The 13,910-nt window shown below is 34.5% G+C and overlaps 2 protein-coding genes across 2 annotated transcripts; one reads left to right on the forward strand and one right to left on the reverse strand.

Annotated features, from left to right (window-relative positions):
* The first annotated feature begins 212 nt into the window (after nt 1-212).
* LOC107778055 (uncharacterized) lies at nt 213-4,268 on the forward strand. Its single transcript, XM_016598233.2, has 7 exons — nt 213-849; nt 1,635-1,673; nt 1,860-1,930; nt 2,868-2,932; nt 3,132-3,221; nt 3,311-3,403; nt 3,525-4,268. Exons 1-7 carry the CDS (start codon nt 416-418, stop codon nt 3,960-3,962), a joined length of 1,230 nt encoding a protein of 409 aa, XP_016453719.1. The 5' UTR covers nt 213-415; the 3' UTR covers nt 3,963-4,268.
* Nucleotides 4,269-5,101: 833 nt separating this feature from the next.
* LOC107778056 (lachrymatory-factor synthase-like) lies at nt 5,102-5,838 on the reverse strand. The gene has a single exon (XM_016598234.2). It carries the CDS (start codon nt 5,737-5,739, stop codon nt 5,251-5,253), a length of 489 nt encoding a protein of 162 aa, XP_016453720.1. The 5' UTR covers nt 5,740-5,838; the 3' UTR covers nt 5,102-5,250.
* Between the last annotated feature and the right edge of the window lie 8,072 nt (nt 5,839-13,910).

The following is a 13,910-nucleotide window of genomic DNA, read 5'->3' on the forward strand; positions in this document are numbered from 1 at the left end:
ACGCTGTCCAAATCCGATCCTTTTTCCTCCAAATCTGCGACAAATGTGTAACCTCTTTTCACCTTCCTATTTTGACCTTCTTGCCCAACAACCAATAAAAGTCATCCACGTCAACGTTTAGGTATATAACCCTGCACCGTCTCCACAGAGAATCAAACCGTGTGTATCTTCCTGTCAACGTTTACCTTATCAGCAAAAACCAAAAAGTCATCATCCTCATTCCTCCTCCTTTCTCTGTAAATAAATTTTTGTTTCCTTTTTTGGTCCAAAAACCCCTTCACATTTTCTCTATAAATACCCCACCAAAACTTTCTCTGTAAATTTCTTGTTCTCCCCATTTTTTCATTTTTCAATTCCTCTATATCTCCGAATATTGTTTCTATTTGTATCTCGTGCAATATATCGCGTTTTATTGATGGAATCATCATTACCGGTGGAGGAGTTAACCTCCGGCGCAAGTGGCCGGATAATTCCGTTATTCAAAAATCTCCGGCGGTCGGTTTTCTCATACGAAACTTTGCGGCGATTAACAATCTTCTTACAGTCCATTTTCCTCTGGGTAATTCTGTTATCTCGACGCCGGTTTTCCACGTCGCCGTCGTCTCCTCCGCCTTCGCCGTCTTCGGCGGCCACGTCAACGGCGTCAGGGAAGAGGAGGAAATTTGCTCTGCGGAGAGATGAAGAGGATACGCAGAGAAGGAGGGCGCTTGCTGAGGCGTTAGAGATGGTGGTTGAGAATGAGACCGGCGATGACGGTTGCCGGTGCCGGTGGAACACGTCTTTGTTCTTTAGCGTCCGTCGGAATGCTTTGTTTTGCCGATCGTGGTTTCCGGTTTCCGGTGAATTGAAGTATGTTCAAGTTTCCTCTCTGTTTGCAAATTTTCGTGCTTTATTTAGTAAAATCTTCAAAATAGAAAGTAAAATAATGACAAATCGCCTAAATTAGTTGTGATCAGAGGAACGAAATTAAGGATTCATACAGCTAAATAATTTTTATTTAAGTCCTAGATAATCTGTATCAATTATGCAATTGCAGTTGACTATGTTTGTTGATGTGGGGAGTTAATGTATGGGAGGAAAAGCCAAATTGAACAAATTAAATGAATGAAAATGCAAAATGTTTACGTTATGTGTGTTTTATTTACTAAGACTGAGATTTTTGTACCAACTGTCTAACGAGGCAAAGAATTTTTCCTTGGTAGTGCTTTTGGTGGGGATGGCGTAGTTGAGATATGACTATTTCAGCTTAAAAGAATGGAAAACACAAACGCATGGTTGCATAATGACAACCCCCCCTGATTAGTTCATCAGAGTCGTTAGAAGAGTTTCATTTAATTTTAGTACAGAATGCAGTTAAATATATCATGTATAAAACCTAATGGAACTATTTTTCATTTCTATCTTGGCTTCACCACATTTGACATATTCTTATTTGATTACATTAACAGAGAAACTAAAGATGGCCTTTTTCAGTGTTTCTGTCTAAATTCACTCTCTTTGATTGATCTAAGGAGCAATGGTGCTGCAAATTTTGATATTTGTCTTTTCCAATCTGCTACAAGTCAGCTATCTCTTTTGTGACATTTTCAGTGTTTTCCTTAAATTGTTTCTTATTGGTTAGTTTTTTGTTTCAGGGGCATAATTATCGTCATCCACGGACTGAATGAGCACAGGTAAATTGTTTGGTAGCCTTTTTTAATCTTTGGGGGTGGGGAGGGATAGCTGCTGTTAGAAGAATAGGTGTCTTGGCTAATGCGAGTTGTTTAAGCCTTCTTGCTTCAGTACTGAATAAAGTACAATGCTTATCTATAGTTTGGTGCTTGCTGGATAATAATATTCTTTTTATATTTCATTTTCAGTGGACGATATGCTCATTTTGCTAGACAACTGAACTCATGCAACTTCGGGGTGTATGCGATGGACTGGATAGGTACTTTTATCCTGCCCTTTTTCTGAAGACCTGTTTAAATTGGTTAGAGGTCAATCAGCTGATACTGCCTTTAACACTTATCTGTAGTAACCTCTTTATCATCTTACATATTGGTATTTCATCAGAATCATGTGAAAGGGTAATGGTCATACTTAGGGTGCTAAGAATGACTTGCCTTGTAGTTAGGATGGTTGAGAAATGGGTCACTTATGGTTCTTAATGAAGTGCACGTTTAACTTTATCTATTATCATTCTCACTGTATCTCTTCCCAGTCAAGTTCCACAACCCGCTTGTAAAAGCTGGGACACGTTCCCTGTCTGGCCCTGCTTTGCTTTATGGTCTGGTCATCAAACCTTCCATGATCATAAGGTGGGATTCCATTGTTGGCTATCATCTTCCTGCAAATCAGTTCTCCTCACCATACTTGTTTACTTAAATCTTCTGAGGGCATTAATGTAATATCTATGATAGTGTAAAGATACGTCAGTCGTGCTGTGTATATAACTGAATGAAAAATATGTCTCTCCTCATGTCTCTAACTTCTCTTCCTGTGTTTGTTCTTAATGAAGTGCATGTATAACTTCATCCATTATCATTCTCATTGTATCTCTTCCTAGGTGGTCCCTTTTTTTTTTTTTTTTTTTTTTGGGGGGGGGGTTGAAGTTCCTTGGTGGTTTTTCTTCCACTGATGCTTTTTTGCTGGCTAGTCTTTTATCAGGATTATACTGTTTTCTCACAGATACCTCGCAAAAAAAATAAAATGTTCCCTTCCAAAAATTCCTTGATTTTAGTTACGTGCATTAAGTAGGTGCTGCCATATTTTCCGGGTTCATGGACATGAAACTTCTTTAACTGATTGCTACGGTAGGTTGGTCTATTATTTGAAGTGGATGCTTAATAGTTCTATGCAAATGACATAATTGCTCCATTTGACAGGTCATGGAGGGAGTGATGGATTACATGGATATGTGCCATCTTTGGACCATGTTGTAGCAGACACAGTAAGTTGGTTCCTGCTATATATCTGAAACTGTATGCCTTGAGGATTCAGTTCCACATCTTTTTCTTGAACTGGATATCAATTCCTAATTAGCAAGCTGAAGATGTGATCTCCATTTACATGCATCATTCGCTCATTGTTGTCTTAGTCTCTTCCATAGGGCTCACCAGATTACCCAACTTCTTCTCTCATTTATACAGGGTGCTTTCTTGGAGAAGATCAAGTTGGAGAATCCTGGTGTACCGTGCTTCTTCTTTGGTCATTCAACGGGAGGAGCGGTGGTATTAAAGGTAAGGGTTTTGAAGTGAAGTAACTTCAACAATTCTGAAGCCTTTAGTATTCATTAATTATTCTACTGATAATCTGTTCCCTTTCATAGGCAGCTTCTTATCCTCATATTGAAAACATGCTGGAGGGCATCATATTGACTTCACCAGCATTGCGTGTGAAACCTGCAAATCCTATTGTTACTGTAAGGAACCTACTTTTTGATGAAATTACATGGTTATGTTTGTCTGCTTTAGATGACTTTCTAGTCAGCAATGTCTTCTTTGCATGCGCTCTTTAATTTTATGTATGTCATCAAAATGCAGGCTGTGGCACCAATTTTTTCATTGGTTGCACCTAGGTACCAGTTCAAAGGTTCTCACAAAAGGGGGATTCCTGTTTCAAGGGATCCTGCAGCACTGGTGGCCAAGTATTCTGATCCTCTAGTGTATACTGGACCCTTGAGGGTTAGGACAGGCCATGAGATTCTGCGCATCTCGTCTTACTTGATGCGGAATTTCAAGTCTGTCACTGTCCCATTCTTAGTCCTCCATGGAACTGCTGATAGAGTCACTGATCCGTTGGCTTCTCAAGATCTGTACAATGAGGCCGCTTCTGAATTCAAGCACATTAAACTTTATGATGGGTTCTTGCATGACCTTCTGTTTGAGCCCGAACGTGAAGAAATTGCTCAGGATATCATTGATTGGATGCACAAGAAGTTAGGTGCTGGCAATCTTGCAAATGTGTATAGTCAATGCTAGCTTTGCAAATAGTTAATGTTTTGATTGATCAGGGGTTTCAAGGGATGCTATTGTATGATTTATTTGATCAGATATTCAGTTTATTAGCAGCTTCTCCAAAAGGAATCACAAAGATGATTCCAATTATCCAAAGCTTGTATAATATCTAGTAGTAAAATTTTGGAACTCCCAATGTTCTTTTGTTTTTTGTTTTCTATAGTAATGGTGGCTTAGCGATAGACTCTCTAGCCAGTACTATGTATTCTATTGACACAATCTCTTATCCACAGCAGAAAAGTTTTGATGAAGAGAAAGCCCTTGGTTAGATATGTGATGCGTAAACGACATTCAACTTTGCATTAATTCCCATGGACATCATATTTACCGCAGACACAGATCATAAGATTTTGAGAATTTACTATAATGTTGTTTTAAGAATGCTTTTACACTTCTGTAAATTGTTTAAATCTTGTCTGAAGAAGATGATTTTAGGAAAATTGGGCATAAAGGCTGCAAATCTAACTTGAGCAACGACTACCACAATGGGTGAAATTCCTGAATGGAAACATAATTTAGACAATCTAGACTTTAGAACTTTGAAAGAGGCATAATGGGGTGAAATTCCCTTTTAGAATAGTTAAACATAATCCAAATGGAAGGAAAAAACAAAACATAATCCGAACGATAATACACTTTAGATGCTGTCATATCATTTGACTCTATCCCCATTGACATCTTACCAGTATTTATTTTGTCAAATATATAGTAGTATTCTAGGCCAATGCATATATTGTTTCTATTACTTGTGTAGCTAGTAAGTTCCAATTGATTTTAGGAAATAGAAAACCCAAATGCAACAACAACAATCAGTATAATCTCACAAGTGGAGTCACTAAAGATTAGTAAGTATGCAGCCTTACGCCTCCTGTGTCTCTTTCTGTTTTACGTATAACAAGTTTGGAATTCTTCGGAGTATACTTATTATTGACAGAAACACCTTATAATTCTCGCTCATTGTCATCAAAACATCACCACTCTCTCACTCCAGTATTTTGTGTGAAATGCTTAATAAAATAAATTTTCTTTTCTTTTTCAATTATAAAGTATATCAAATTCGCATGCTTCTTGGATGGGTCAAAGAGGAAGGAAAGAGTTTGACGAGAATCGAAACTTACACTATCACTAAACTATTATCCATCTCTCAAAATAACACTAGTTACTTGTCCAAGTGAGAAACATTACACAATCAGGTATTTACTTTTTCATATGTAACATAGGCCTAATAAGCTTTCTGAGCTACCAAAATCACCTAAGTAGATTCTAAAGCTTTCTCAATATTTTCAGCCATGCTTTGCAGGGAGGAGTCAACGTAGCCAAAGAAAAATTCCAAAGTCAACCCATCAATCGGATCAGCAACGAACGACCATTCGATCTGGCACCCAACCTCATCATCACCAATATCATGATCGTCCGATACTTTAAACGTTGCTACATACGATCTGATTCCCATGTTATTGTCTAACACCTCGTAGGTTAAACACCGTTCGATGTTGTCAACGGCCAACAACCTCTCGTGACACCACTTGATGATCGATTCTCCACCGTCTGATGAAGGTGGCATGGTTCTAGTGCAACAACGGATAAGTCCATCTTTCACTTGGTAACAAGTATCAATGGTAGGTAGTAATTTTTCAAAGTTGAAAAAATCTTCAAAGAGAGGCCATACTTGTTCAGCTTTTGCCCCTTTTAGATTTGCAATGGCTTTGCCTTCCCATTTGGACTGTTGTTGGACTGCCATGGCAAAAAGAAGGAGAAATGAACAAGAATCGAAGAAGAAGAAAACGAACTTTTTCGTACAAAGATTACCACTACCACCAGCTTGTCATATTTATATTTAGAAGATTGTGACCTTTAACTGAATATGATATTTCAACATGCTCAAAGGGAAGAGAAAAAGATTACCGTAAATTTGTTGTCATGTGATCAGGAGATTACGGGTTCGAGCCGTATAAGTAACTTATTGTAAAAATGTAGGATAAAATTGCATACAATAGACTCTTGTAGGCTGACCCTTCCATGGACTCCACGTTCACATAGCGAAAGCTTAGTGCATCGAAATGTTTTTTTTTTTTTTTTGAAAGAAGAGAAAGGAAAAGCAAAACCATTTGCGTACTACTAATCAAGAACATTAAATTAGTTAATGGTTGTCATTAGTGCCTAGTTGTGTATTTAAATTGATTAAACCAGATTTAAAGATCCCATAAATGTCGGTTGGCCAGCAAATTTATAGTTTTATGGACGGTTGGGGATATTTATATTAAGGTACTTTGTCTGTCCAATTTAGATCTAAATTTGTGTTAACGGCCAAAATTATGATACCTGGCAACCAAGTTATTCATGATATATATGGCGTCTTTTTCAAATCTGTAGTTTCTTTTGAATTTCAAGATTTTAAGTAGGCGTTTGGACAAAAGAATTATAAAATTCGAAAAAATGGTGAAAATATTTTTTAAATGAAAATGGTATTTGAAATTTAGAGTTGTATTTGGATATAAATTTCAGTTTGGGTTGTTTTTGTAGTTTTATGAGTGAAAATTTTGAAAAATAACTTTTTGCAGTTTTTCAAATTTTCGAAAATTTTCAAAATGCATAAAATTGAAAATTTTATGAACAAACGCTGATTTCGAAAAAAAGTAAATTTTTTTTGAAAAAATCTTCCATCAAATTTTATGTCCAAACGGGCCCACATCACTTCTAAAATAGATAAATCTAACTTCTAAACGATATTCCTTCTGTCCCAAAAACTTGTCATCCTTACTAAAAATACTTGTCTCAAAATACTTATCGTTTTATTTAACCAAGATAAAATTAAGTAATTTTTTTCTCATTTTATCCTTGTATTAATTACATCAATGGGCTGATTTTGTGAATTCATATGCCAAAGAAAAAAGTAGTTTACCTTGTTCTTTTCAATATTTGTTGATCCTTGGAAATTAACAAGAGGGCAAAATAGTCAAAATATTATTCGTATAAATATTTTTTTAAGGGGCGTGTAAAAGAAAAATATGACAAAGACGGAGAAAGTACTATGTAGTAGGTACTAAAAGTGGGACGCAAAGAGTATTAAAGTTATAATGTCGAGGCTCCTTTCATAAAATTCAAGATTTATCTACTTAAATTGAATTAATGGGTGGATTTAATTTAAGATGGGGATGGGGGAGAGAACCTTTTGATGAGGGAATTTGTTTGTAGTTGCCAGTGGGAGTAGTGGTCCAGTAGATTTTGGGCATATATCTGAAGGCTAAAATGATAACTTTGTCCAAAAATTCCTATTTAGCAGTGCGGAAGTTATATAGGCCCCATTTATTCATAAAAAAATTTCTTTTTTAAAAAAATATGTTTGTCAGTAAAATTTTATAAGTTTTTGAAAATATTTTGAAAATGAGTTTTTCAAAAAGACCACTTTTTTCAAGTTTTCAGAAAAATATTTTTCCCTACTCACAAAACTGAAATATTTATTTTTTCAAGTAAAATACATGTTCAAACATAATTTTAAATTATAAATATCATTTATTAACTTAACTTCAAATACTATTTTTTTTTTAAAGTATGTGAATTTTTATATCCAAACACCTGCCTAATATCTGGTCTAAATTGTCTTTTTAGTGCTTTGGGCAGCCAAAACTATGCTCCACACAGCTAAATTCCTTTTTAGCAGAACTCATGTAATGTCTGGTCTGAATTGTCTCTTTGAGGGCTGTGGGCAGCCAAGAGTACTATGCCCTACAGGCCACAGCTAAGCGGCAGACATAATTAGTATCATAAATTTCCATTTTCTTTTATTTTTGTGGTGTACATGTTGGTGGCTTAAAGAAGATTTATCTATTATTCTCTCTCTTTCAATTTATGTGAACCTATTTGAATGGGTACGGAATTTTAAAAAAATAAAAAAATTTAAAATTTATGATCCTAAACAAGTCAAAAGAAGGTCCACAGTATTTGTGTGATTATAAACTTCTCATTAAGGGTAAAATTGGAAGTTTAAACTAAAGTGTTTCCAAATATAAGAATGAATCATTTTTTTTTAGAACGAACCAAAAAAGAAATAGATTCACATAAATTAGAAAAGACAGAATAATATGTTAACTCATGGAATATTTAAAGGTGTCAGTATCATATATAGAGAGAGGGGGAAGGCTAATGGAGTACTAGTTCTTGAGTATTTTGTGGATAGAAATGATTTCAATCAAGCTTGGGGAGATTTGATTTTATAGTCCATTATAAATATTATTTTAATTATTTGATTCTATTTGTTTAACCCAAAATTTAGTCTTTTGGGTCAAAACAATTAAATAAATATTTCGAGTTACTAACAATTAATTTACTATAATTTTTCAAATATACAATATATGAAATACGAATAAATACAAAATAGAAGCAAACTAAGAGATAAAAGGAAATAGAAATCTTCTTGATTATGCGTATGAACGAGATAATAATTTGCCCGAAATAGAGTGCAAAGATTGAACAATAATTGAAAGAATAATTCTGTAATTTCTCAAAGGGATACAAGTCACAAGATATGAAAAGGGGGGTTTAAATAGTAATCTCTTCCGTAACCATTTGACATGTTAGCTCCTCCCCATTACTATTATTTATTGCATTAATTGTGCGTTATTGATTTGTAACGGTTGAAGTAATGACGGCATATCCCGTGTAATCAGAAATGGACTGATTCTTTTCATATTCGTAGCAATTAATGATCCTTTCCATTAGGTCCGGGATTGTCTTTTTATGTTTTATTCCGAACGTATTAGGCACGGTATGAACTTGTTCGATCCCCGAGAGTGTTTCACATATTATAATTGTATGTCACTCTTTACTTTTAATGAGATATGTCGCCATCTAATAGACCTATGTAGCGAGCCTATTTTTCATTAATATACTTTTGCCGCAGATTAATTCAAAATATACTGGAATAAAGAAGATCGACAAATAAAATACAAAGAATTTTTGGACGATCATCTTTTCTGTTTAAATAGTAATTGATCATGAGAATGGAGAGATGATTTCCTCTAAAGGTTTGTAAGCTGTTGAGTCTTTGTGTGGCTAAAAGAAAGCACTTAAACAAATGGATAATGAGAAACTGACTAATCTTGTGAGATGTTTTCATGTAGTATAATAATAATAATAATAATAATAATAATAATAATAATAATAATAATTATACTTACTACGACAAATTTACAGAATGAAAAACATGGAGCGATCAATTGTTTAATTGTGATGACTTATTAGTTCTCGACACGAATTTAAAGATACTCGTAAAAGTATCTAATATTTTATAGCCTCTTTGACAGTGACTTCGTGTATTTAAAAGGGGATAAGTTTCTTCCATGTAAAGTTAACTTTTGTAAGCACATAGAGTGTGAGAATTAGGTGTTTGGACATAAAAATTACTTATAATTTTTTTAAAAAAATAGTATTTGAAGTTAAGTTGGAAAATAGTATTTGAAATTTGAAATTATGTTTAGATATACATTTCAGTTGAAAAAATATTACAGTTTTGTGAGGAGGAAAAAATTTTCTAAAAATTCTCGAAAAATCTCTAAAAACTTGTAAAATATCATGAACAAATATATTTTTGAAAAATAATTTTTTTTTTTAAAAAAAAATCTATGAATAAGCGGGAGTTCTTCAGTAGTATTAGACTATTAGTTGCACAACTCATAAAAATACGTCGTATCCTCAAAGCGGGAGTTCTTAAATAGCAAACCTCGTATGGGGGATAAATTAACTCCTAGAGGAGAATTCATCGTAAATTGAAATCTTCAATCCAAATTATGTTTCTGTCCATATCCACATTTTCCCAACATTGTATCTTTGATATCTATTTTGTCGTATGTCCACCCATAAACAATTCGAGATCGAGCACCATATAATATTGAACTTCGAAAAGAAAAATTGACTGATGATACTTCTTTGATAGAAATATTACTTACATTTTAGAAATGCAAAAGCTCGAAAATCACTAAACTGTGGCAGTGACACCTCTTCTACCTCGGAAATTCATCAACCCAGAATTTTTTTTAAGAAAAGGGTTTAACCAAGAAAATATAAATTTGTATTCCTTCAGTATTTTTATTGAATACGAGAATACAGGAAAATTTTCATGTGAACATGTCATCGCCTTGCTTGAAACTTTTAGTTCCAAAATTCAAAAAAGAAAAAAATAAAGAAAGTTCAGAGCTTCTAATTTATGCAAAAGCAAAATAAAACTAAAAATAAACCTAGCGGAGGAATCCACAGATACATTTGTTTCAGAAGTCTCACATGCGTTGCTCCAGACCCGAGACAACCTTTGACATACAGTCCTACACTTCCTATTTCCAAGGATCCCCAGGAAACAGATTTGTTTATTAATGAGTTTTGCTTTTTCATTTTTTTTTTTTGTAATTTTGGTTTAAGTTGTAAACAAAACCTATGTTCACTTTTACTTGTGCGTTACGCTAAAAATTGATTTTCACTTTTATTATCCCGATAATTTCAACATATCGAGACAAAGATTATTTTTTTCTATTTTACTTTTTTTATTAATTACTCATTTTTTCACAACCATATTTGGAACATTGTGTCAATTATTGAGACTATCTATCATTATTAGAAGTTATATGGTAAAATATAGTGTTTGAAAAAGTATTTTCGGGGTGAGCCCTGGGGCGAGGCGCATCAAAAACGCCCTGAGGCGATGGTGTGAGGCGAAAGTCTCAAGAGGTGTACGTCCAGCAATTCGGATCGTACGCCCGGGCATTTGAGGCGCGTTTTTGTAGTGAGGCGTAAGCCCCAGAGATTTTTTCAAATTAAAATAAAATTTGTTAAATAAGTCCTTTATATAATATCCAAATTCTCTAAAATCAGCTTGTAATTACTCAAAAGTTTTAAAAAAGAACTGAAATGTATTAAATTTAAAAGTCAAGACCTTTTTTATTGATTAAAGCCCTAATTTATGGTCTTTCCCAATTCTTTATCTTGTTCGCTAGTCTGCTAATATCTCCCAAAGCAATAAATATTCAAAAAAATTTTAACAAATACAAAGAGAACTTCAGTCTCCTTCATAACAGCAAGTTCATAGTTCAAATTGCAGATTAGTCATTCTTTTTGTTCCTCCATGTAGAAAACTTTATTCTTTTCGACTCAAGTTGCTTGTGCTTGTAACTAGCGTATAATAAATTATTTTCACACACATATATATATATATATATATATATATATATATATATATATATATATATATATATATATATATATATATATATATATATATATATATATATATATATATATATATATATATATATATATATATATATATATATATATATATATATATATATATATATATATATATATATATATATATATATATATATATATTAAAAATTAAATATCTATGGGGCTTACGCCCCGCGCCTCGGGGCTTACGCCTCGCTGAGACATATATAAAACGTCTTGCTTTACGCCAACGCCTTTTAAAATACTGATAAAATACATATTATAATTTTTATTTCTTAGAGGGGCGTGTAAAAGTCAATTCTTTACGACTAGAAGTGAACGAAAGGAATATAGATATTTTTGCCCGAAACAAATCATTGAATAAACATCATTGTACGTAGAATAGGTTCAACTGAACCTATGGCCTTCTGAAACTATAAATTGCAAATTTACCTATGCTGGATGTTGACAAGAACCCTAGAAGTATAGCTAGATCTCATTTTATTATATCTTATTTAGCTATATTCCTACACAAAACTTCAACGTTCAGAGTCCTTCCCTTCATACCTCACATTAGTGTAATCATTACACGCCTAAAAATTATGAGTACATGACAAGCACTATTTATCAAATCTTTGGATGTACAAATAAAGTCCCACACTTTTAAGCTGAAAGGATTGGGAGTCTATATATAAGGTGTAGAGATCTCTTAATGGCATAAGATCTTTTGGGAAAAACCGTACGGGCTTGACCCAAAAAGGACAATATCACACTATGTTAAGAGAGTATTTGGGCTAGTTTAGCCCAACAACTGATATCAGAGCTCAGATTCGGCAGGACGAGTATGAAGATGGCAAAGTGATGGTGCGGGGCAGTGCACACACAAGAAGAAGCTTGTTGCGAGTTTCGGTTGCCATAATACTCTAACAATGTGGGTGGCACACAGTGAAACTCGGAAATTGACCCGTGGATCGTGGCAGTGGTCACATGAAACTTAGTTCAAGGGAGAGACCCGTGAATCGTGGTAGTGAGCCATGTGAAACTTAGTTCGATGGGGAGATTGTTGGATGTGCGAACAAAATCATACATTGGTAGCTGAAAAGATTGGGAGCTTACATATAAGGTGCAGGGATCTTTTAATGGTGTGAGTCCTTTTGGGGGAAAACCATGTGGTCTTGGTCCAAAGCGGACAATATCACATCATGTTAAGAATATATTTGGCCAGTTTAGCCCAACAAAAACTAACAATGATATTACTCTTCCCCTAAATATTTTACACGTTTCACTTCTCGAATTTAATTTAAATGAATTCTGAACAGTTTTTATTGACGTCAAATTGGTCAACATAGATAGGGATCGGACTTTCTCACTACCAAACAAAAATTAATTTAATGATAGAAGAAATTCGATGCTAAACTGCTAAAATGCATAGTTTCATATTTTTTTAAGTGTGCAGATAATATCATAGTATAAAAAAGTAGTGTGATTTCTCTGTTCTCACCGTATTCGGGCCCGCCCCAATTTAAAAGAAAACAATGTGTTGTTGTGATAAGCATGACAATTAAATAGTCATATTGCTGAGTAGTTGTCAAAGTAACTTAATTTTCAGGTTGTATTATTTTTCTTCTAACCGGCCAAACGCAATATAAACTTGAATCTAAACTGGTTCAGATATCTATGAACCAACAGTATATGGGTAAAATTGGGGATAATGCATGCCCCGATTTTTCGACGAAGAAAACGACAGAAGGGTATGGACGCACGAGATTGAAATCGAGGCTGGGAGTCCTTCGTATCGAGATTCATGAAAAGTGAACGATGTGCTCATCATCGGGTATGATAAAGCGACGCGCCCAGAGCCCAGAACGAGTTCTAAGACCTCGGGAAATACGGTAAACGGTTACACACAACGGATAGAGGGTCATGATATTCGCATCGGATATCACGGCGCGAATCTCGCTCGATGTCGGTTATGGATCAGTAATTAACGAGAAAGGAAGATTTTTACCTTTTTTAGACTTATAATAGGGATGAAACTCTCCTACTATATAAAGGGGAAGTTTTTCTTTTGTAACACACACACTGTAACACGTGAATCAAAGCAATACAAGTTTATTTTTCTGCCTTTTAGGTATTGCTAAAGTTCTTATTTAATTGTTCTGTTCTTCGTTCACAACTGGGCTCGAACCAAAGGTCCAATCAAGGACGAGGTCACGGTTCAATCTAAGTTCGGGCTCGGCCATAACGTTACCACTGGTTTGATCGTTTATTTCATCTTTAACTTGTTTATCTAATATTCTTGATTATTTGTATTAAATCAAACCACGTATCCTTAAAACCTCGTACAACTTTAATTTTTATCCGATTTAAGGATAAACAGTTTAGCGCCCACCGTGGGGTTAAGGATAATAGTGGTGATTTGATACGAATCTCCATAACATGCCATATTTTACGCTTGTTCTTTAAAGTCTTAATTTCAGGTCAGCCCGAAAATGTCGAACTCTCAGTCTGCCCACTTGCAGATGCTTTGGTAAAAGCCCATGTTGGGACCATCAAGGTCGAGACCAGAAAGTCAGACCTTTTCAAGGTTAAACAAAGAGATAACGATATGCTCAGAGAGTTCGTGTCAAGGTTCCAGATGGAATGGATGGACCTGCCTCCGGTTCCGGTTGCAGATGATTGGGTCGTTCAGGCATT

The sequence above is a fragment of the Nicotiana tabacum genome, chromosome 23 (assembly GCF_000715075.1).
Source record: "Nicotiana tabacum cultivar K326 chromosome 23, ASM71507v2, whole genome shotgun sequence".
In the NCBI taxonomy this organism is placed as follows: Eukaryota; Viridiplantae; Streptophyta; class Magnoliopsida; order Solanales; family Solanaceae; genus Nicotiana; species Nicotiana tabacum.